Source organism: Nelumbo nucifera, chromosome 1 (genome assembly GCF_055504915.1).
Source record: "Nelumbo nucifera cultivar China Antique chromosome 1, China Antique-T2T, whole genome shotgun sequence".
NCBI lineage: Eukaryota > Viridiplantae > Streptophyta > Magnoliopsida > Proteales > Nelumbonaceae > Nelumbo > Nelumbo nucifera.
The window spans coordinates 1,413,091-1,435,578 of record NC_142649.1 but is presented as its reverse complement, the minus strand read 5'-3'; the positions used below and the strand labels follow the sequence as shown (position 1 = coordinate 1,435,578).

At 38.2% G+C, this 22,488-nt stretch overlaps 1 protein-coding gene across 3 annotated transcripts in view; it reads left to right on the top strand.

The window, feature by feature from the left end:
* Nucleotides 1-22,354, top strand: part of LOC104586101 (lipase class 3 family protein) — a 91,840-nt gene extending 69,486 nt beyond the window's left edge. For all 3 annotated transcript variants that reach the window (XM_088887677.1, XM_010243231.3, XM_010243233.2), the window contains 6 exons: nt 4,895-5,022; nt 15,256-15,383; nt 19,541-19,638; nt 19,834-20,102; nt 21,052-21,448; nt 21,718-22,354. In XM_088887677.1, the coding sequence (XP_088743803.1) occupies nt 4,895-5,022; nt 15,256-15,383; nt 19,541-19,638; nt 19,834-20,102; nt 21,052-21,448; nt 21,718-21,793 (1,096 nt within the window). In that variant the 3' untranslated portion in view covers nt 21,794-22,354. The remainder of the gene's footprint in view (nt 1-4,894; nt 5,023-15,255; nt 15,384-19,540; nt 19,639-19,833; nt 20,103-21,051; nt 21,449-21,717) is intronic.
* Nucleotides 22,355-22,488: the final 134 nt, after the last annotated feature.

Sequence of the window (22,488 nt, the reverse complement as noted above, 5' to 3'; positions counted from 1 at the left end):
TATTGGATCTAAGCCAACCAAAAATTTAAATGCTCTGCCCTCTTCAATTTGTTTGTCATGCCTTTCCTTATCTCTGGCATTCTCCCAATCAAGAATAAGGTGATGATCTAGTTCTTCCCATAGTCCTTCTAAGGTAGCAAAATATGTTGCAACAGTCATATCCCCTTGCCTCAAGGCAGCAATGTCTTGATTCAGTCTATAAATTCTGGCATTATTTTTTTCTGCCCATAAGTTTTAGACACTTTCTCCCATATCTTGGCAGCAGTGGAGAAATGTTGAACAGTCCTACCTACCCTTGGAGTCATTGAAGCAAGTAGCCAGGACATAATAGTAGCATTCTCCTTACGCCAAACTGCATATTCCACACTACCCACTTCAGGTTCCTTCTTCAGTCCGTCCAAATAACCAGTGAGTTCCCGGGGTGTGATGAAGAGCATGGCTGAAACAGACCATTCTCTGAAGTTGTACTCATCCAACAATACATTAGTGATCTGCAGGCTGTGCAGATTTGGATTCTCCAGATTATGAAACCTCCCACCAGTCCTAACATCTCTAGAAGACACTTCCCTGGATATAGAAGACATCTTCTCCTACTTGCAAAGATCAAAGCTGTAAACACAATATACAAAAAGCTGTTTCAGACTTACGGAACTTGTTGCACTGCAAACTCAGTCCTGAGAACCCGTAACAGAGCTGAAACCACGAGCACCACACGGCTGCACTGTGCTCTAATCACTGCCGTCGCAAACTGTAATCTGTTTTGCTGACTTCTGCTGTGTTCTAATCACTGCTGTCGCAGGCTGTAATCTCCCCTACGACCAGTTCTAGGACTGCCGCAATCAGTCCTCCCACCTAGATCTGTTCAACACAGATCTCTCTTAGCCGAATGGCTACAATCTGCTGTACTGAGTCTAGTAGGGCATCAACTTCTGGGACTAATTCCCCTTGGGCCCTACAACCAAGGGAAACCCTAGATGTAGGTCCTGCTGTGTTCTACGACCAACCCTAGGGTTTCTTGGCAGCAACCAAGATTAGATCTCTGATACCATGTTTGCTGGAATACAGTTGCCGAAGGAGAAGAGAAGAAGAAGGAGAGGAAGATTTGAGAATGGCGGCAAATGAATCTCTCAGCCGGCCCAACTCTATTATAAATAAGTGTATTACACAATGTTACATAAATAGACTAGAATGCCCCTGATTAGTGATGGGACACCTAGACAAATAAAACACTAAATAAGATTAGGCCCAATAACTAAGGCCCAACAACTAATGACTTAAGACCCAACAAAGATAAGCATACGTATTAAGACAGCCGAACCAACAGACTAAAACCAAAGATGGAATCCCTCATTACCCAAAATTAGAGTGCCTTCTTGAAAGGGAGATACTTGGGAGACATCTTAGTGGCCCATGAAATCTTCTACCATATGAAAAGATCAAAAGCAAAAAAAGGGTATATGGCTCTAAAGTTAGATATGAGCAAATCTTATGATTGGGTTGAATGGGTTTTTCTGCAAAGGTTAATGGAAAAGATGGGATTTGGTCAAAAATGGATTAATTGGGTGATGGAATGTGTAACATCAGTCACGTATCAAATTCCAATCAATGGTTCCCCTAACAAAAAAATTCACCCTTCTAGAGGAATCAGACAGGGAGATTCCTTATCTCCTTACCTTTTTCTTCTTATATCGGATGTTTTATCTAGAATGCTCCTTAAGATGACTGTTGATAAGAAGATCTCCGGTGTTAAAATTAACCATGACTGTCCAACTATTTCCCACCTGTTTTTTGCAGATGATAGTGACATTTTCACCAGAGCAGATTTGGGAGAAGGGTAAAAAATTCTGGAACTAATCAGGTTATATGGGGGAGCTTCAGGACAACAGATGAATCTGAATAAATCAGAAGTTTTTTTTTAGCTCAAATGTGCATGATAAAATTCAAAAAATTATTGCCAAAAGTATGCATTTCAAGAGAGTTTTTAAACCATCTATCTATTTGGGCCTCCCCACACACTTTTTGCAGGTCAAAAAAGAGCCTGTTTGACTTTCTAATAACTAGGGTAGAGAAAAAGGCCTTAGGTTGGAAGAGGAAGCTGTTGAACCATGCAGGTAAAGAGGTTTTGCTAAAAGCAGTGCTGAACGCAATCCCGGTCTACTGCATGTCATGTTTTCAGCTCCCTGTGAGTATTTGTGAAAAGCTGAAAAAAGGTTCAGCAAGCCTTTTGGTGGGGTAAGGAGGATGGAGGCAGGGATGTTTGTTGGATTAGTTGGAATCAGCTTAGCAAGAATAAGCTTGATGAAGGGCTGGGGTTCAGGGATCCAGAGTGCTTTAATAAAGCTCTCCTAGCAAAGCTAGCTTGGAGATTAGCTTTAGGAGAAGACGGCCTATGGGCAAGAGTTATTAGGGCAAGGTATATCAAGAATAGGTCTTTCCTCTGTGATGTCTTGCCCAAGTCAGGATCATGGGGATGGAAGAGTATATTAGTGGGAAGAGAGGTCTTAAAGGAAGGAGTGTATTGGGCTGTGGGTTCAGGTAGAGAGAGACATATTCATCTGTAAAGATTCCTGGATTCCAGGGCTACCAAACTTTAAAGTTATTGGACCTCAATTATTTCTCGTGTGAGTAATCTGGTGACTCCCACCAGCAGAAGTTGGAATATTGATCTGATTAACTCCAATTTTACTTCCCCGTTTGTAGAGAAAATCCTTGGAAGTTAAAATCCCTCTTTTTGAGAGAGATGATCAGCCAGTGTGGTCTCCCAACAAGTCAGGAAAGTTTACTGTAAAATCAGCTTATTTCTTAGCAAAAAGGCGAGCTGTCTCCTCCAATGATCAATCTTGTAGAGACAAGAAGCTCTGGTCTGCCATCTGGTCTTTTCTGTCCCTCCAAGGATTAAATCTTTCTGTGGAAAGGTTGTGTAAATGCCTTGTGTGGGCTTGAGGATGAATCAGTTCTTCATGTCTTGTGTTCTTGTGAGTTTGCAAAGCACTGCTGGTTTTGGGGACCTGTCAGTGACCTCCTCCATAACAACCTTAGGGCTGGATCTTTCAAGGAATGGTTAGATAATTGGTTTGTTTTCTGCAACTCCCAGAAAGATGAAAACTAATTTTGAAATCCTATTCGAAACCTTTCTGTGGAACATATGGCTACATAGGAATAATGTGGTATTTAACTATATTGAGCCTAATCCTATTTCTGCACTTGACAGGGTAAAGATGCAGATGCTGGAATATCAGAAGGTAGTAGCTATGTCATCACCAACACAGCCCCTTTCTAGCAGGGTCCACATGTTTTCAGCCTCTTGGTGTTCCGCCCCCCCTCCCATGATAACTGGTTCAAAATAAATGTTGACGGGGCTTTTTGCAATAACGGGAAGGCTGCTATAGGTTTGGTGGTGAGGGATTCCATGGGGCTTGTGTTTGCAGCCAGTTGTCTGTCAGTGGCTGCTCTCCTCAACAAGTTCAGCTTCTGCTCTTTTGGAAGGTTTGATGTTTGCAGAGTCCTTAAAGCTGCCAAATGTGATGGTTGAAAGTGACAGTAAGGTTTTGATTGATTGCCTGAATAGATTAGGAGAAGGAAGTCCAGCAGAGGTCTCTAATCAGATTTTGGACTGTCTTCAAGTTGCAAAAAATCTGAATGTAGTCTTCTCTTTTGTCAAGCGTTCAGCAAACCAAGCAGCTCATGTGGCAGCTCATCACGGTTTGACTCAGAACTACTGTAACTGGGAAGCATGTCCATGGTGGATAGCAAGTCCCGTGCTTGTAGATCTTTCTAATTCTAGCTCGTTTTAAGTGTTTTTTTTGTCTGTTTGTTTTAGTCTGTATTTTTTTTAGTTTGTTTTGTTTAGTCAGTGTTTTCGGTTCTGTGTTGTCTTCTGTAGTTTCTGTTTGCTGTTTTTAATGGAAATCTTTCTTGCCAAAAAAAATGAGACATTATAAGAATGACTAGACAGACTTAGGTTTTGAATGATTGGATGCATTAGATTCCACATACAGCCATAATTATAGAAAAACTCTCATTATAACCTTAAGTTACAGTAACAGACTAGGTTAATCTCGAAATTAAAATATACCTAAACTTCCTCCAATGCGATTCTGAAAAGGATACATAGAAACATCCATATTCTCTACATCCTCTGATGTAGCTTTTATTCCAAAATGTAGGACGGATTTATTTGATACCAAATGGTGCAGGATGGCTATGATGCATTGGTGCATCAGTCTATGCTAGATGTAGTCAGGGCATATCTGCTTAGATGTGAGAAAAACAACTTGAATCAAGGGGATAAATTTGTATCTGTCTACTCTGCTCCATATTGAAAATTTGAAATCACTATTCAGGAAATTGATATACTTGAGACTGTATAGTGGGAGAATCCCAGGGATGTAGCTCAATATCAGAAATTGAAGTAAGGAAACAAAGTATTCTAGTTTCTAGCTGTGTTGAATCCTGAATATTACTCAATCATAAACAGATTCTCACTCATGACAGTGTTTCACTATCACGAGCATAATCCCCTGTCAGAGTGTGGAAACTAGGAGCCTTGTGATGCTACAAGCTGTTGGATCTGATTATATTGCATTGGTTGTTTCATGGGAATTTCTAAACTACAGCTGACTAGTTTTCTAGGAACGTTGGAAATGATATATGTGTTTTAGTTTTACAATATCACGTAATCATGAGTAATTTTGTAAGTCCCTCGTGGTAATATATGTTACTATGCATGTGACAGATACCACATAATTTTCTATTGCCATATTTTTCTCCTCTAACTCTCTCCTCCCTTCTTCTCTTTGCTTTTCTTCTTCTATTCAATTACTTGAACTCATTCATATTTTTGAACAGCTGATGTGCATATGTTAACATTAGTTTCATTTTTCCTTGTGTGCAGTAGCAATTACATTCGGTCTGATGTAAAGCAAAATGTTATCTCATCTTTTCCCCATTATGGGCACTCAGGGATAGTTGAGGCTGCAAGAGAGCTCTTCATGCAAATTGATGGGCAACCTGAAAATGGAGGTAAAACTGTTATGTTTTTTCCATCTATTTTGAATCATATCTCCAATTTTTCAAAAGACTTCTTGATTTTGAAAACTTTGTTCTTTTTTATCTTACTCATCCATATATTGATTGATTTATCATACTCACTTTTTGCATAATGATTTCAGACAATCTAAATTGGATGTTTTGTTACAGAGCCAATTTCCACTTTAGAAAAACTCCTTTTCACCATTCACTTAAATACAGAAAAGTCTCATGGTAATAACCTATCCTTGCTGAATTTTGGCCCAACAGATCTGTCAGGTAGGAATAATGCAACGTTGGGTCTTGCTATCTGGAACATGGGAAGCGTGGGTCCAAGACACATGTACTGGTCATGTCTCTAGACACAATTTTTTTACTCTTGATTGTTATCATTTTAGGAGCTGTTTGGTAACTGCTTATGCAGCAGGAATAAATGACTTATTGCTTTATGCTTAAGTAAATAAAATAATTAAAAAATAAATAACTTGAGATTATGGTACAAACCCAAATTTAGCTTCTGCCATTAAGGAGTTCACAACCTACTTAATAACTTATTCACTAGAAAACAAAGCAATAATTCTTTAAGTTCATCCACTTCAGCAGCTATCAAACGGCCCATTGGAAGGAATATCTGAAATCATAGGATGTTCAGTGGTTGACTGACCTTATTGGTTTTTTGGGACTTCTTCTAGGAGGTAACCCAAATTCTCATAGGTTTTGGAATCTAGTTATTGATAGATTTGAAGAAATAAATAAATAAGACCACCTCGAAATGAAATTATATCTGTTTGAGGGAAAGAACCATTTTGAATAGGTTTACTCTAGCTAACCTTCTGATGCAGGACAGGGTGAGGGTCCTACTTAGGATCTAGTGGTGGTCTTTGTGGGGTGAATGGAGGGCTGTAGGTGTCTAATGATGAAAAATATGGATAGAAAAGCAAGTAGACTTTTCCGTCCCCCAAAGAATAAGGAATTAGAAAGAAAGAGGTGAACTCTTGCTGTTAGTATAAGCAACAAAGAAGAGAGAGAGAGAGATTTCTGGCAACAACCAGAATTCATTGAACCACACTTTATTTCATCCAATCAACTCTCCTTGAACTCCAATTACTATGACTCTATTTTTAGACTTAACGTATAAACCTGAATGTCCCTTTGTAGAATCCAATTTGGACTAGGAAATTGACCAAAAACAACTTCAAATTGTTTTAAAACAAACACAAATCCATAAGTAACACATAAGGACACTTCAATAAGAACTCCAATTCCTAAACAACTACAATAACACTTCCCCAATCCCATTATAACCAACTTAATTTAAAGACACCAGAAATTACTAAAAATAGGAAACAACAAGTTAACTAAAAATAATAATTATGAGAATTACTTAAATAGTATGTCCTATAGTGACCATAAATAGTAATTTTAAAACAACAAAAAACTAAGTAGACCCTACTTTTAATTTTTGCCAATTCTTTTCCCATAAATTTCCTTCAAGATGAGAACGAGGCCAAAAGTCTTTCTCAGACCATTTCTTTCTTCTCTTTAGATCTGTTATCTTCTTCTTGGGTTTCCAAAGAGGCTCAAACTGATCTAACCAAGTGCATGCTGCTCCATTACCTTCCTATATATTTTCTCATAGTCTGTAGAGACAGTGAGAACTAGTTGTAGAGCTATTTTTGTACTTTTACTTCTTTTTTGTACATCTATTTTTTCTGTACACTACCTTTTGTACACTAAGGGAAGATTTGTCCTTTTATTTTCTTTAATATAAATATTTCTCTTAGGGTGTCGATGGTCATTGACACATCACACACCTACCAAACTGCTGTTCTCTCTTTTTTCTCTCTCTTTGTCCTTTTCGATCTGTCTCTGACATGGTATCAGAGCAGGTCACGATCTGATCTGCATTCAGTCTCTTCTCAACTCTTTCTTTTACTGTTTTCTTGAGGGCTCCCTAACAGTATTTGGGAACCTCTCGAGTGCCCTTGAATCTCATTTTCTAGGGCTGCTTTCGATCAGAACTTTACAGACTAGTTTTCTGGACTGTTGCACCATCAGATTACTTTTCCTCATTGGATATCTTTGTAGAGACATCAGATCAGTCAAAAAATTTAGATCTGGTGTCACCCAGAGCAGATCTATTGATTCCATTGGTTTGGTTTGGATCGGCTTTGTTTTAGAAGGGTTTTGATCTACTTCTGAGTTTGGCAGACCATTATAGTTTCCTTTTCTGGACATCGACTGAAAGGTACTTCTTTCTACCTTTTGATTTGAATTCTATCCTTTGTTTGGAAGTGTGCGCTGCTGTTCCTTGTTCTTCAATGGTGTCAGAAAGGACGGATGTTCTCCCTATTAAGTTAAATGGTACGAACTATGCATTATGGAAGTTTAACTTTCAATTCCATGTTGAGGCAAAGGGACTTTGGGGATATCTAGATGGATCCGTGGTTAAACTCGATGATTCAGACATCAAGGCTTTTAATCAGTGGAAGATTGATGATGCACAAATTGTATCATGGATCCTAGGATCAGTTAAAACTGACATCACAATCCTTATGAGAGGATACAGGACTGCCTATGAGATGTACGATTATCTTGAGAAAGTATATCAGCAATCGAACACTTCTAGACAGAACCAAGTAGAAGTTGATATCTTTTTGTACTATCATGGAGAAAGGAAAGTCCAAGAATACTATGCAGGGAAATGATCCATCAGACTATTGTGTGAAGTATATGAAGGAACACTTTGATAGAAGGAAGATTATGTATTTCCTAATGCATCTCATACCTGAATTTGAAGTTGCCAGATCTAGTATCCTCAGTCAAGGAGCTCTCCCTGATCTGGATACTATTTTTTGGGAAAATATTGAGGGCTGAAACCAGATTTGTTACACAGACCACTCTTGATGGAAGGAAAGGTTCCAATATTGATGTTGTTTTCCTAGCAACAAACCAAATGAGGACTTTTCAAGAGTTCAGTGCTATGAATGCAAGGAGTTTGGGTATGTTGTCTCCCATTGCAAGAAGAAGAATACTTGTACTTAACTACTTATTGCAAATAGTTCGGCCATATCATTACAGAATGCCCTACTCGGCCCCAGAAAAGTGGTGGGTCAAATAAGAGGAAAGGAAACTACAAGGCCTATCAAACTACTATAGAGGGATCAAATGCCTCCTCTTCCATTACTTTAGTGGCTGGCCAAAATGATACTTCTGGTGGCATGTCAGAAGAACGGATTTGACAGCTCATGTCCTCAGTCATCTCTTTAGCCTTCTTTGCTATTAGCCTATCTGGTAAGTCCCCAACCTATCACCCTTCACCAAATCACCTTTGGTTTATTGACTCTGGAACCTCAACCATATGACAGGGGCCACATTCGATAAGTATCCCAAACCCCATCTTCCCAATAAACACATTGTTATGGAAAATGGTGAAAAGTTAGATATACTTGATTGTGATGATTTGTATTTATCTACCTCTAAGTCCTCTTCTTTTATTTACCCAAAACTATATTTGTGCCCAAGCTAACCGCCAATTTGATTTCTGTTGGCCCACTTGTAAAGGAAGGTAACACTGTTTCATTTTATTCTAATGGTTGTTTGATACAAGATCAACAAACTGGGGAGGTGAGGGGTAGGGGCTTAGATTGGGATGACTATTTGCTCTGGAGTTTGAGAAGAATAAGGCTGATCCCATTTCTACTTCATGTTTGCTTTCTACTACTTTTAGTTTTGAGTCTTTTAATTGTAATAATGATTGGCATTTGTGGCATAAATGCCTTGGCCATCATTTTTCTAAGAAACTTGAGTAGTTGTTTGCTCCCGATAGTTTACCAGTTTCTACACATTCTTTTAAGAATGTTAATAAAGATTGCATTACTTGTGGTTTATGTAAAAGTCACATTTTATCCTTTCCTTCTCATTTTGAGCATGCTTTAGTTCCTTTTTATTTAATACATAGTGATCTTTGGTTGTTTCCTGTTATTTCTCGATTGGATTATAAGTATTTTGTAATTTTTATTGATGACTGAACTCGGTTTACTTGGGTTTACTTTATTCGAAAAAAATCTGAAATTTATTTTGTATTCAAACACTTTCATGCTTATGTTGCTACCCAATTTGATGCCAAAATATGTGTGCTACGATCTGACTCTGGGGGAGAGTACTTTGATGGGGATTTTCAAATCTACTTGAAACAACATGGAATTCAATCCCAAAAATCCTGTCTGGGTACCCCACAACAAAATGGGGTAGCAGAAAGAAAGAATGGGCATATTTTGAATGTAGTGAGAACCTTATTACAAGATTCCCATGTACTCTCTTGGTTTTGGGTGGAGGCGGCTAGCAAGAAGAAGGTGGTGACATGTCCAATTGGGTTGCACGTGTCTAAAGAAGATGTAGAACTCAAGCCCAATGTTGGCCTTCCTATTAAGGAAGGTGGACCGTCAAATAGAGGCCCACTTAGCTCTAATTTGTTGTTAAAAATTGGTTTTTCAAATTATGTTGAATTTATTCAAATGGACAAGATGGGGGAGGAACGTCCTACGTTGAAGCACTTAAAAGGGGGGAGAAGAAGGGAGGGATAGGCGGATAGCTATTGAACTAGGGGCTAACCACCCGGTTGGTTCGTTTTGTAAGTCCCCACCATGTGATGACTTAAGGTGCACGTGTAAGAGATAGAGAGGGTCGACAGGAGATGGCAAGGACGGTCTAGCATCATCTCCATAAATTTCTAGCAGTCGACAAGGGGCAAATTCTTCACAGTTGCAGTGGGTTAATCATTCCTCGGCTATTCGTGATAGGCCTAACCCTTGCTATACATGGTCCAAGGAAGACTGGAGGGAAGAAGAGGATGAGCATTGGATTAACTATGAAGATTTTAACAAAGAAGTCTTATCTGAAGATGATTTGAGTATTGAAAACGTTGAAGGCACAGTCCAAGTCTGTTTGAACAATGACAATGACCTTTATATAGGATCTCTCTTTAAGGGAGAAAAGGTCAACTATACTCAATTTGAAAACCTATATGGTGACATAAGTAATAAGTAGGAATTTCAAAGGGAAGAAGAGAATAGTGGAAAGTCACTTAAAGACAAAGGAAGAATTATGGAAGTGCGACTACCTTTAGATAATGGCCTAAAGGATCCTCTCCAGTGCTAGGGAGGTAACAAGTGTATCCAAGGAGATAAGGATACCATTCCATGTGAGCGGCAAGAACAAGGTGTTCAAGCAGTGAATTGGTAGGGGAACTAGGAAACTTTGTTGGAAAATCTGACTAGGGGAACAATACTAGAGTTGATCCGGGTTACTACAAGTCTGAGTCCTTCCCAAATGGACAAAACTGACTGTAAGGGTTTGGGGAACCACTAGAGGAAACTAATGTAACAATGTTGGTTTAGTTTTTGATACTAATATCTACCCTATTGGTTCTATGGATATTTCAAGTCCCGTCCATGGCTCTAGTGTGCCCTTGTTAGTGCTTGTAGAAGGAGAAACTCTAATCGATTTAGAAGGAAGAGTAGATGGTGAAGAAACAATTAGAAATAGAGGAGGGACGATCGCTTCTAAGTTTGGGGGGAAAGGTTGAAGGAAACTAAGGGAGATGTAGTACCTAGTGAAGGGTTAAGCAAGATTGGGAAAAAGGGATTTTGAAGGATATACGATTCTAGAAGAAAACTAAAGGTGGGATTTTTTTAAAGGAACTAAATAAGGGGAAGGAGGAATAAGTTGGGTTTGGAAAGAATACAAGTGGAGAAATACAAAACATAGACTTTGAGTTGAGAGACATTCCATTGGGTTCGTCTTTCTATACTTGGTCAAACCTTCAAGATAATCCCATTTGTTCTAAGATTGATAGATTTCTAGTGTCACTTGATTGGGAAGAGCATTGGACATGTTTATTTTGGAGAACTCTTCCTAGAATTACCTTAGATCGCTGACCCATTTGTTTATTTCAGAGGTTCATTGATGGTTGCCCAATACCTTTTAGGTTTGAGAACATGTGACTTACTCACCCGGAATTCAAAGAGAAGGTCAAATCTTGGTGGAATAACCTTAATCAGATATCAAATTGGGAGGGCAAAAATTCCTAAAGAAACTACAATTGTTGAAAAAGAAAATTAGAAATTGGAATAGGGAGAAGTTTGGATGATTAGAGGAGAAAAAGACTACTTTGATATGATAAATTGTGGAAATTGATAAGAAAGAATTGGAGGGTTTCTTAGTAGTTGGTGATAGGGAGTTGATATGGTCCTTGAAGGAGCTAGGGGAGACATTATTAAGAGAGGAAATAAGTTGAAAGCATAAGTTTAGGGAGAGGTGGGTCAAGGAAGGAAATGGTAATACAAGATTTTTCCATGTCATTGCAAATGGTACAAGGAGAAAAAGCCTTATTACATCCTTAAGGCTCCGTTTGGTTTGTGGGATAGGGATGAGAAAAAGGGAATATTCCAAAAATATTCCCTTTTCTCTTATTTGGTTTGAGAGAAAAAGAGGGATGGGAAAGACGTGGGATGGCAGATTCCAAAATCATGGAATCAGGGTCACACCAAAACAGTGCGACCCTAGTGGAAAAACTGGGAAATCACTGTTACCACTTACCATCATGATGAAAAGAGGAGGGAAGGCCAAGAAAAGTGAACCAGAGACAACGAAGAGGAAAGAGAGAAACAGTGCGACTCCGTCTTCCTCCCTTTCTCCCTTTCTCAGCGACGACGAACAGACGTTAGTCTCGTCTCTGTCCCTGGGTTCGTCTTCCTCTTCTCTCTGTCCCTGTCTCCCTTTCTCAGTGCGACTCTGTCTTCCTCTTCTCTCTTCTCCCTCGTCTTCTCTCCCTCCACCTTCTCTCTTCTTCCTCTTTAGACTCTGACGGGCTCAATGGGAGTTGCCTCTGTTCGTGAAGTTCCTGGCGAAGCTCCTGGTGAGAGTCGCCTCTGTTCGTGAAGTTCCTGGCGAAGCTCTTGGCGAGAGTCGCCTCTGTTCGTGAAGTTCCTGGCGAGAGTCGCCTCTGTTTGTGAAGTTCTTGAAGTCGTGCCTCTATTCGTGAAGTTCCTGAAGTTGTGCCTCTGTTCGTGAAGTTCCTGAAGCTGTGCCTCTGTTCGTGAAGTTCTTGAGGAAGGTGAACAGTACTTTCCCATCCCATCCCATCCCAGTAAAACCAAACACAGAAAAGTTAAATTTTTATACTTTCCATCCCATCCCATCCCATCCCATCTTTTTCCATCCCACCCAAATCTTCCCACAAACCAAACGGTGCCTAATGTTAAGGAAAAATGAGATTACTGACCAAAGTAGAACCGATAAGGCATTCTCGAATCATTTTAGATCAATTTAAGGAAGTTTTTTTATTGGATGGATCAAAAGCTCTGAAGCTAATGGTTTTACAATGGCCTTCTACCAAGATTGTTGGGACATAATCAAAGCTTACTTGCTCAGAGTTTTTAGTGAGTTTCATAGAAGAGGTATCATTAGTCCGAGTATGAACTCTACTTTCATTATGTTGGTCCCATAGAAGAGTAATGCTAGCCAACCAAGGGATTTTAGACCTCTTCGCCTAGTCACCAATATCTACAAGGTAATTGCAAAGGTGGTCTTTGAGACTTAAAGAAGGTGATTCCCCCACTTATTTTGCAATTTCAAGGGGATTTTATTCAAGATAGGAAAATAGTTCATAAAATTTTGATTGCTATTGAATGTGTGGAGGTCCAAAAGAGGTTAAAGAGGAAGGGAGTGGCAATCAAATTGGATTTGAAGAAAGACTGATTTGGTGGATTGGAATTTCTTAGTTGATATATGACTTTGGGGACTTGTGGTGTAAATGGATTAAAGATTGCTTACAAACTAGTCATTACGTAGCTATCCTTAGCTATCCTTAGTTGATATATGACTTTGGGGACTTGCCTTGTCTGTGGACTCAGACAAGGCAACCCTCTCTCTTCCTTTCATTTTACTTTGGTGGCTGAAGTGTTAAGTAAGTTAATCTCAAGAGTAAATAGTTTGCATCTGTCTAGAGGGTGGTCAATTGGGAGAGATAGCATCTTGATTACCCCTTTGCAGTTTGCAAATGGTGTCTTTTCTTTCTTGTGATGGGGTGGAAAATATGAAGGAGATGACTTGAGAACTATGGCAGATTCTTTAGGTTGTGAGAGGGAGAGTGGCCTATGAAATACTTAGGGTTAGTCTTAGGTGACAACCATAGATCTGCTAGTTTTTGGACCTTAGTAGTGGAGAGGGTGGAGAAGAGGTGGAAGAGGATCTATATTTCATTGGGGGAGGCTAACTCTTATTAAGTCCATCCTCTCCAACTTCCCAGTGTACTACATTTTAGTGTTTAAGATGCCCCAAAAGGTAGTGCGGAAAATTAAAAATCATGAGAGATTTTCTTTGGAATCCAGGGGAAAGAAAGAAATATCATCTAGTAAGATGGGAAAAGGTGGTTAAATTAAAGGTAGAAAGGGGGCTTGGGAATTGGTAATGTTAGGTTGAAAATTTTGGCTTCGCTTAGTAAACGGGTTTGGTGGTTCTCCAAAGAAAATGAGAGGTTGTGGCACAAAGTTGTTGCAAGTATTCATGGCATGTCAAGCAACAAATGGGATGTCGGTTGTCTCCTTAGAGGTTAGAGCTACTCTGGCCACTCCTTGAAAAGCCATTCATGATATACTTCCTACTTTCCTCAATCATGTTAGGTATGATTTCGCTTCGGGTCAAAAAGTTCGGTTTCAGAGGATGTGTGGATCGGGGATATCCCTCTAAGGGAGAGCTTTCCTTCACTTTTATCTCTTTCCAGTATTAAGGGTAAACCTGGGTTTGATTTTTTTGGCTAGCACTCTCCTTCAGGGCTAAACTGGAACTTAGGTTTCGACAAAAACCTTAAGAGATTCTGAAATTCCTAGTGTGTCTAAGCTATTGTGTTTGCTGAATTCAATGGTCCTGGGAGAAGGTAGCTTGGATTCTAGGGTTTGGCCGTTTGGGCCTTAACCCTAACGGTTTGTTCTCTTGCAAGTCTTTCTTTAATTCCCTAGTAGCCACCTCCCCTTCTCCTTCTTTCCTAGTCAAGGAAGTTTGGTGTTTTCCAATCCCCAAAAAATCAGTGCTTTCTGTTGGGAAGTGTTTCATGGCTGTATTAATACCTTTGACTTGCTTCAAAGAAAAGGACCAAACTGGTGTTTGTCCCCCAACTAGTACTTTCTTTGTAACTTAAATGGTGAGACTACTTTTCATCTCTTAATCTCCAGTCCTTTTGTTAGCTTCATTCGGAATTGGTTTTCTTCTCTTTTTGGATGTAGATGGTCTTCTCCTAATAGTTTGGAAGGATTGTTTAGCTCTACTATCTTTAGCTATACTAAAAGGTGGGGCAGGATTTCGGGGAGATGGACTAGAGCAATGGGCTTTGGACAGTTTGGGAGGAAAGGAATCTAAGAATTTTTGAAGATAAAGAAAGAAGTAAGGAAGCTCTGGTAGAAGTCAAATCTAAGAGTAGTAGACTGGACTAAAAGTTTGAAACTTTATTTTAAGGTTGAGGACTTCTTCAAGTGTTGGTGTGTCTGCCTCATCATCCCGAAGACAAAAAATAGTTGAGTGGTGAACTCCAAATTGTGGTTGGAAGAAAATGAATTTTGATGGTAGTTGTGTGGGCAATTCGGGCCCCTTGGGCATAGGAGAGGTCATTAGGGATGAGGAAGGAAACATCATAGCCTTATACTCAGGACCAGCTGAACAAGGTGATGTGGTTCGAGAACTGTTGTAGGTGATTCAAGAACTGTTGTAAACTGGCTGAAGAAGGGGGAGGAGGTGCCATGGCATCTAAGAAATGAACTCAAGCAATTTTAATGGTTGTCAAAAGACATGACAATCCAAGTTAAATGGGCTAGGAGAACTACCAACAGTCAAGCAGATGGTTTAGATAAGCAAGGTGTACAAAGAACTTCCTTGTATTGGGCTCAATTGTAATTCTTGGGTTGGGTCAGCTTTTCTGAAGCTGTTTTTTTTCCTCTTTTTCCACAACATCTTGTTGTAATTATTTTCTCTATAGTTGATGAAATCATTTGTGTTGCTGAACAAAAAAAGTATATTTTCTTATGTAATTCTAATAGGAATGCTGAAAAACAAGTTCTTACATTGAATTTCATGTTGTGACTATTTTATCTATGAAAATTGTGTTACTACATTAAAACTTTGATCTTTACATTCGTTTCTTATAGTGACTATTTGGAATAAATGGATTTACAGATAATCTACGTGAAGCCACTGGACTTCTTTCATCATTGATGGGAGCTGGATGTGAATGTTTCGGGTACAAAATTTACGTTGTTGGGCATTCCCTAGGTGGTTCAATTGCTGCATTATTGGGAATTCAGGTATGGTTTGTTAACTTCAAATGGTGCTACTTCATCTATTGCATGCTGTTTTTACTTACAAAATAATATACAAAGGAGAGAAAAGATGATCACTTAATAATGTTTGTAAAATGTTATAACTACCCTTGTGCATCATAGACACTTAACACTAATATTCTGAACACTAATTTTAACACTACCCTGAATTTAAACTGTTAGTAATTAGTTAGCTAGTTGATTCTTACATGAAACAACATAGGTAAGAGTAAATAGTAAGTAAAAGAGAAGCAAAAGAGGTGAGAGAGCATAGTTGTCAAGGCGACTAGGTTCTTTTCAAAGAACGTCTCGCCCAAACGCCAACTATGTTAGGCATATGCTTAGGGGGCTGAAGCAAATATATACTATATAAATATTTATTAAATAAAAAAATATAAAATATATAATATTTTATTGGTTGTTTTAGTTTTTATAATAGAACCTATTGCATGTTATGATGCTTTTGTTTTGAGGAAAGTAAAAACAAAATTAATCTTCAAGGGTTTCACTTTGACAATAGAATCGAAGTGAGGAAGAGGAGAGAACAACAGCCCTCCATCGTTCCCACACAGTTCTTCTTCTTCTTCTTCTTAGTTTTGTTCTCTGTTTCCTGGTTTAAAACAGTGGTTACGCCCCATTTTTCTCCTCTTCCTTTTTGTATCTTTTCTCCAAGTTTTTGGAATCATTTTATTGGACTAAAACAGGGGCTCCGCCCCCTTCTTTTGTTCTTAAATTTCCTGCATGTTTTCAACTTTTTTTTTCTCATTATTGGTGTCTGAAACAGGGGCTCTCCCCTTCTTTTATTCTTCATATTCTTCTTTTATTTTAGTATTTTTTCACCAGATTTTCTGGGTCTAGAACAGGGGCTCCACCCCTTTCTTTTATTCTTAATTTCTTGCATTTTTCAGCTTTTTTTTGTTCTCACCATTGGTTTCTGAAACAGGGGCTCCACCCCTTCTTTTCTTCTTCATATTTCTTCTTTTATTTTAATATTTTTTCACCAGATTTTTTAGGTCTAGAACAGGGGCTCCTCCCCCTACTTTTCTTTTTCATTTTCTTTTATTTTAGTATTTGTTTCCTATGTATTGTTGATCTAAAATAGGGGTTCCGCCCCCTTCAGTTCTTTCAAGTTCTAACTTCTAACTTGTAAGTTGCAACTCTAATATATTGTTTTTCCTACTTGAAGCAACATTGCAAGAAATACAAGCACAAAAGTAAGTGCAGAATACATAAAAAAAAAAAAAAAAAAAAAACTAGTTCAAAAGGTGTAGAAATCCATTGGCAAGCCTTATTTTTAAATTCCATCGCCTAGGCGCCTGGGTGCCCCATGGTTGCCTAGCCTTGCCTTGGTGCCTTGAAAACTATGTGAGAGAGTGGTAGAATTTTAGGTAAGAGTAAATAGTGTGGGCATTTCTATCAAATTGAGAGGTCATTTTTGAAGAAAAAGTTATAAAACACAACTTTGCTAATTAAGAGGCAGATGGACATCTGAGCCACTAAGAGGAATCTTTAAAATTAAGAGTCTAAATTCAGATGTAACAAATTGTTTGGGATGTCTGGAAATATGACTTTTCAGACCTCAGATGTCCATTTGGTGCAAACCAAAGAGTCCTTGGTGAAAATATCAACTTCAGAACATGCTTGTGTATCTGGGGATTACACTCCTGTAGTCAAATTTTACTAGTCCACCTTTAATCAATTTAATAAAATAACTTTTCTGATAAAAAAAAAAAAGTTACAGTCCGCCTCAATGTTCTCAGTTTGCTATTCAAATCTGGGGTGATATGAGATATGAATAACACTAGTATTGTCTGCATAAAGTAATGTAGGTGAAGGAACATCTTTAAGACTACACAATAGGCTGTAAGTATGTAATGGATGTTATGGGCAATATTGTACTATTGATAATATCAAATAATAAGGGGATGACTGGCCTACTTAGGCTAAGACATTCAATTTTTGCAAAACATTATTTCTTCGTCTCTCTCTTTCTCTCTCTCTCTCTCTCTTCTTTCTCTTCTTCTACCAACATTTTTTTCTATTTATTGGTTTCGAACTTGTTATCAAAGCAGAACTCATCAAGATAAAACAGAAGGTCGAGGTTGCCAGGTGCGATGTCAATAATCGTATGGGTGGTGTTGACCAGTCAAATAAAACCCTAGATCCTATTAGATCAGGATAATAGAAGAATTACGGTACATGTTTGAGCTACATGTGCAGCTTAGTTGATAATTTTCTCAAATTCTTTTTGTGCAAAAATGGAGAAAATCGTAGAAATTGCAGATTTGACTTCTTTGCTTAGAAATCTGAATCTGGAGTTTTTCTTCAAACGGCTGATTGTTCTTGGTGTATATTGAATTATGGTTTCTCTTTGGCTATGTCCAAACATGCACTCTTGAATGACCTATTAATGATTCCTAAAAGGCATATCTTGTGAACTTTGGGGTTTTGCAGCTACATTTTTGTCTCCATTGTTTTTAGCACCCTTGTTTCTACATTTGAATAGTCTAGACTCTAGAGTGTTAGCATCCACTCTGAGTAGCATAGGTTCTTCACCCAATCATTCTACTATTATAGGAGGGATTGCTGATGGGTCCAACCTCTCTATAACCATCATTAAGCTTAATAGAAGCATTTTTTTTGGAATGGTCTTAACTCGTGAAGATCTATATTGGAGGTAGAAATAAACTGAGGTACCTTACAGGGAAGGCTACTAGATCGGAAGGTCCAGATGCTAAGAAGTGGGACCATGAGAACCTTATTGTGGTAGCATGGTTGCTACCATGCTACCAATAGAGTTCTAAGAAATAATTTATAGTATTCAGGAATCACTCGAAGAAGTTGCACCATACAACCCAAGATTGCCGCAACGAACAATCTAGTTTCATTAACCTCTATATTGCCAACAGTTTACAAGTATTTATATACTGGCATTGGGTGGGGGGGAATACTAGCCTAATATACTAAAAGTACTAAGTTGACCTTTGACCAAAGACTGAAAAGAAAAGGAACCAATCCATGAAGTTCTAATCAAATTACAGAAAATTAACAGTACATAACACCTAAAGGATACCATGGGACCCTAAATAAAAGTGGAAAAAAATATCCTACTTCTAGTTTTATAATTTCCGTCTATTTCAAAAATCCCTATCTAGGTATTTAAAGCTATCTAACAGTGCCTTCTAGTTTATGATGGAGTTGTACAAGCATTTTTGAAAAGGCAAAGTTTGTTTCTGAAAACCTTTCCTCATTCCTACAAAAATTAGAAAATTTGTTAAGTGTTAAGCTCTATAAAATGAGAACGTGTTGCAGGTGAATCACTTCTAAATGGAACCTGCTTTTGGTTGCCAAAAGTTGTCATTCATCACATTCTAAGATCTACGGTAATACACCATACCCCACATATGATGTAGGACAGGGTAGGGGTCCTACTAATTTAAGATCTGATGGTAGGCTTTGTGGCATGAATGAGAGGGGCTGCGGGTGATTGAGGAAGAAGAATGTGGATGGAAAAGTAAGTATGCTTGCTGTCCAAAGAATGAGTAAGAAATTAGAAAGAGTTAGGTAAACTCTCTCTTGCTGTTAGGGTAAACAAAAAGAGAGATCCTTAATTAGAATAAGAAGAATTCTAGCTTAATTTGATTAAAGACTTACTAAAAAGAGTAAAGCACGAATTTACTAAAACTAGTAATCACGAGGTTTACTATAAATAGTAAGTTCAAAACATGCCATAAATAGTAAATTATTAACAACAGTAAATTTCCAGAAAACTTGTTCCTATGACTCCAGCAAATTCAATGAAAATTGTATCTTAAGTAGATCCCACTTTTAGTCTCCATCCACAAGTAATGTAAATTTCCTTAAAGATAAGAATGAGGCCAAAAGTCTTTTCAGACCATTTCTCTCTTTTCTTCAGATCTTTTAGCTTCTTGTTGGCCTTCCAAAGAGTCTCAAACTGATCTAACCAAATGCATGCTACTGCATTAACATATTTCACAGGTTACATTAGATTTATTGAACTTGATCAATTTATAGAACTAGATTGACTAAGAGAGAATATTGGGTCTGTTTTGTGCTAATTGTGCTGCATAATTTCAAATTTACTGAACTCAAGTTTCATGATGGTTCTCCCTTCTTAACAGTTGTATCACCGATATCCAAACTTGCATGTGTACTCTTATGGGCCACTTCCATTTGTTGATCCAGTGATAGGAGAAGCATGTCAAGACTTTATTACAAGGTGATTATCTCAAGGCTAGCAATTCTTACATTTATTGGATTTTCTTGCTTTTCACTTATTTAAGATCAGTATACTTTTGGTAAGCATGTTGAACTTTTCTTTTACCACTTACAAGATATATTGTTTATAGTTGAAATCTTAATTGCTTATTATTTTGCAAAGAAACTGATAGAATGAGGCTTTTATTGTTTGCAGCATTGTATACAATGATGAATTTTCTTCACGCCTTTCTGTTAGATCAATCCTGAGACTTCGTGCAGCTGCTATCCAGGCATTATCTGAAGATCCTGCAGCTAATTCAGCAATGATTTGTAGGCTTGCCAATAAAATTTTGCATGTAAGCAAGTACCAAAGTGGTGGGCAGGAAGTTAAGATTTCCACTCCTTCACCATCTGGAATTGTGACATCTGAGGACAACAATCACCAAATGTATAAGAGAAGATCCTATAAATATACTATTAAAGGTGGGGTTTATTTATGTACTCGTGCAATTCTATGCATGTTGAAAATGCCTAGTTATTACCACAGCTGTCATGCAAAGTATGGTTAGGGATGGCAATTTCTACCCTACCAGTAGATGCCCGCCTCGATGGGGTGGGTGTTTTTTCTTGAAATATGGGTTTTGGGATTCTAGAACCCATATGGGTACGGGTAGGGTACAGTATTACCAAATGTACAAGAGAAAATCCTATAAATATACTATTAAAGGTGGGGTTTGTCTATGTACTCATGCAATTCTATGCATGTTGAAAATGCCTAGTTATTACCACAGCTGTCATGCAAAGTATGGTTAGGGATGGAAATTTCTACCCTACCATTGGATACCTGCCCCGATGGGGTGGGTTTGTTTTGCTTGAAGGGCGGGTTTTGGGATTCTACAACCCATATGGGTGCAGGTAGGGTACAATATTAGGATAAACCTGATCCTCCCTAACCTGCATATTGTTGGAAAGCATATAAGCTTTATGTACTAGGTGTTGAATTCAACAATATTTTGAATTTTATGTGAAGGATAATCGATAGTTTATGTGTTTTTTATATGTCTTAATCAAATAATTGGAAATTTTGTTGTTTATTTGTGTTATTTTACTTATTTATTGCTTATATAATAATAAAAAAAAAAGAAAATTAGATGTGGGTTCTAAAGCCAATCTGCCCCTACCCTTGGGGTCGGGGAGGATTTTGCATTTTCATGTGTGGGTAGGGTTTAGATTCTCAAAATCCAACCCACTACAGGTTTTGGGGCGGGTACAGGTTGGGAGGTTTAGGGAGGCGGGTAGGGTATAGAATTTACAAAACCCTCTCCGAACCCGCCCCATTGCCATCCCTAGGTATGGTAATGAACGTTGTTACTGGGAGTAATTTTAAAAGCAGATGGTGTTTCTGATGACAAGCCTTCTGGGTTACCTGCAGGGAATTCTGAACAGGACAAAGACTTGACATTTCAGGAAGCAACTGACCTCATTAGCAATTCAGATGCTGCCATTCTAAATGATAATCCTGACGAATCTAACTGCTCACCTCCATGCTTTGAGAATTCTGCTGATGGAGTTTTATGTGAAAATCCCGTGTCTGCATTTATGGACCATGTATCTTCATCGAATACACAAACAAGAGGTCCTCAGGAGGCTTACCTACCTGGCCTTATTATTCATATAGTACCAGAACAAACTGGAAATTATTTGTCCTTGTGGAGAGGCTGGAGATTTCATGACAGTGGTCATCGTTACAGAGCTTATATTGCAAACAGGGAAAACTTCAAGGATATAAATGTGTCACCATTTATGTTCCTAGACCATCTTCCCTGGAGGTCTCTCTCTCTCTCTCTCTCTCTCTCTCATACACACCCACCCACCTACATATGCAGACACGAAAGACAGATTTAGAAAATTTGCACTCATGCTCATGCACACGCACAAAATTTTTTGTGGATTAAGAAAATCATCTTGCACATTTGAAATGGTTTTTGTTTTTTTCAAAAATTGCATATGATTCTAACATGCCAATAATGAAGGAATTTTGGGTGGAAGTGCTTTTAGTGATGATTTAATTATTTTGGCTTCGTTTTTACAATTCCAGATGCCACTATGCCATGCAGAAATTATTGGATACTGGAAAGGCTAATGATCAACATGATGGTTCACATATGGTTTAAACACATCTCATCGAGGCATTTCTTCTGTTACTTGTCTTTCATATTGCTTCATATTAATTTAGGTTGACTTATACTGGTTTTGGGAGTGGCACAGGGGACTTAGGTATCCTTTCCATGGGAGTGGCACCAGAGCCTTAGAGGTTCGGCCGTCCAATACACCCTTAACGACAGATGATGTAGAGAGAGAGAGAGATTGTAAAATCATTTTTACGACCATGTAAAAGTTCTACATCAAGAAAGCTGTATTCCTATTGCTGTACATGACAAATGAGGTATTAGTTGGCTGTCCCGGGTTTGCTTGGAGCTAAAAGGATGCATTCAAATGTGTCTATTGTCATTGTAATGGCCTAGGCAGTAGAGATACGGTCTATGTACTAGAATTAGGATGTTTACTTTCTATATACATTACAGCAACCAATATATTTACAATAAGCCTATTTCCCATTTATGTGCCTATTGTCATTGTAATCTTCAAATGTTGCAAAATCTATGCTTTATTCTTGTACTCTGCATTTTGCAGATACAAAGTTGTAAAGTTGAACACGTTTCAGTTATTGACTTTATTGCTTTTTCTTTTTATGTATTTTAACACAACACACTAATAACTTTTATAAGTAACAGTAGCGGGCCGCACTTAAGCAAACTTACCATATTGGCTTTATTGCCACAAGACCAAAATTTGCAACTCTATAGCA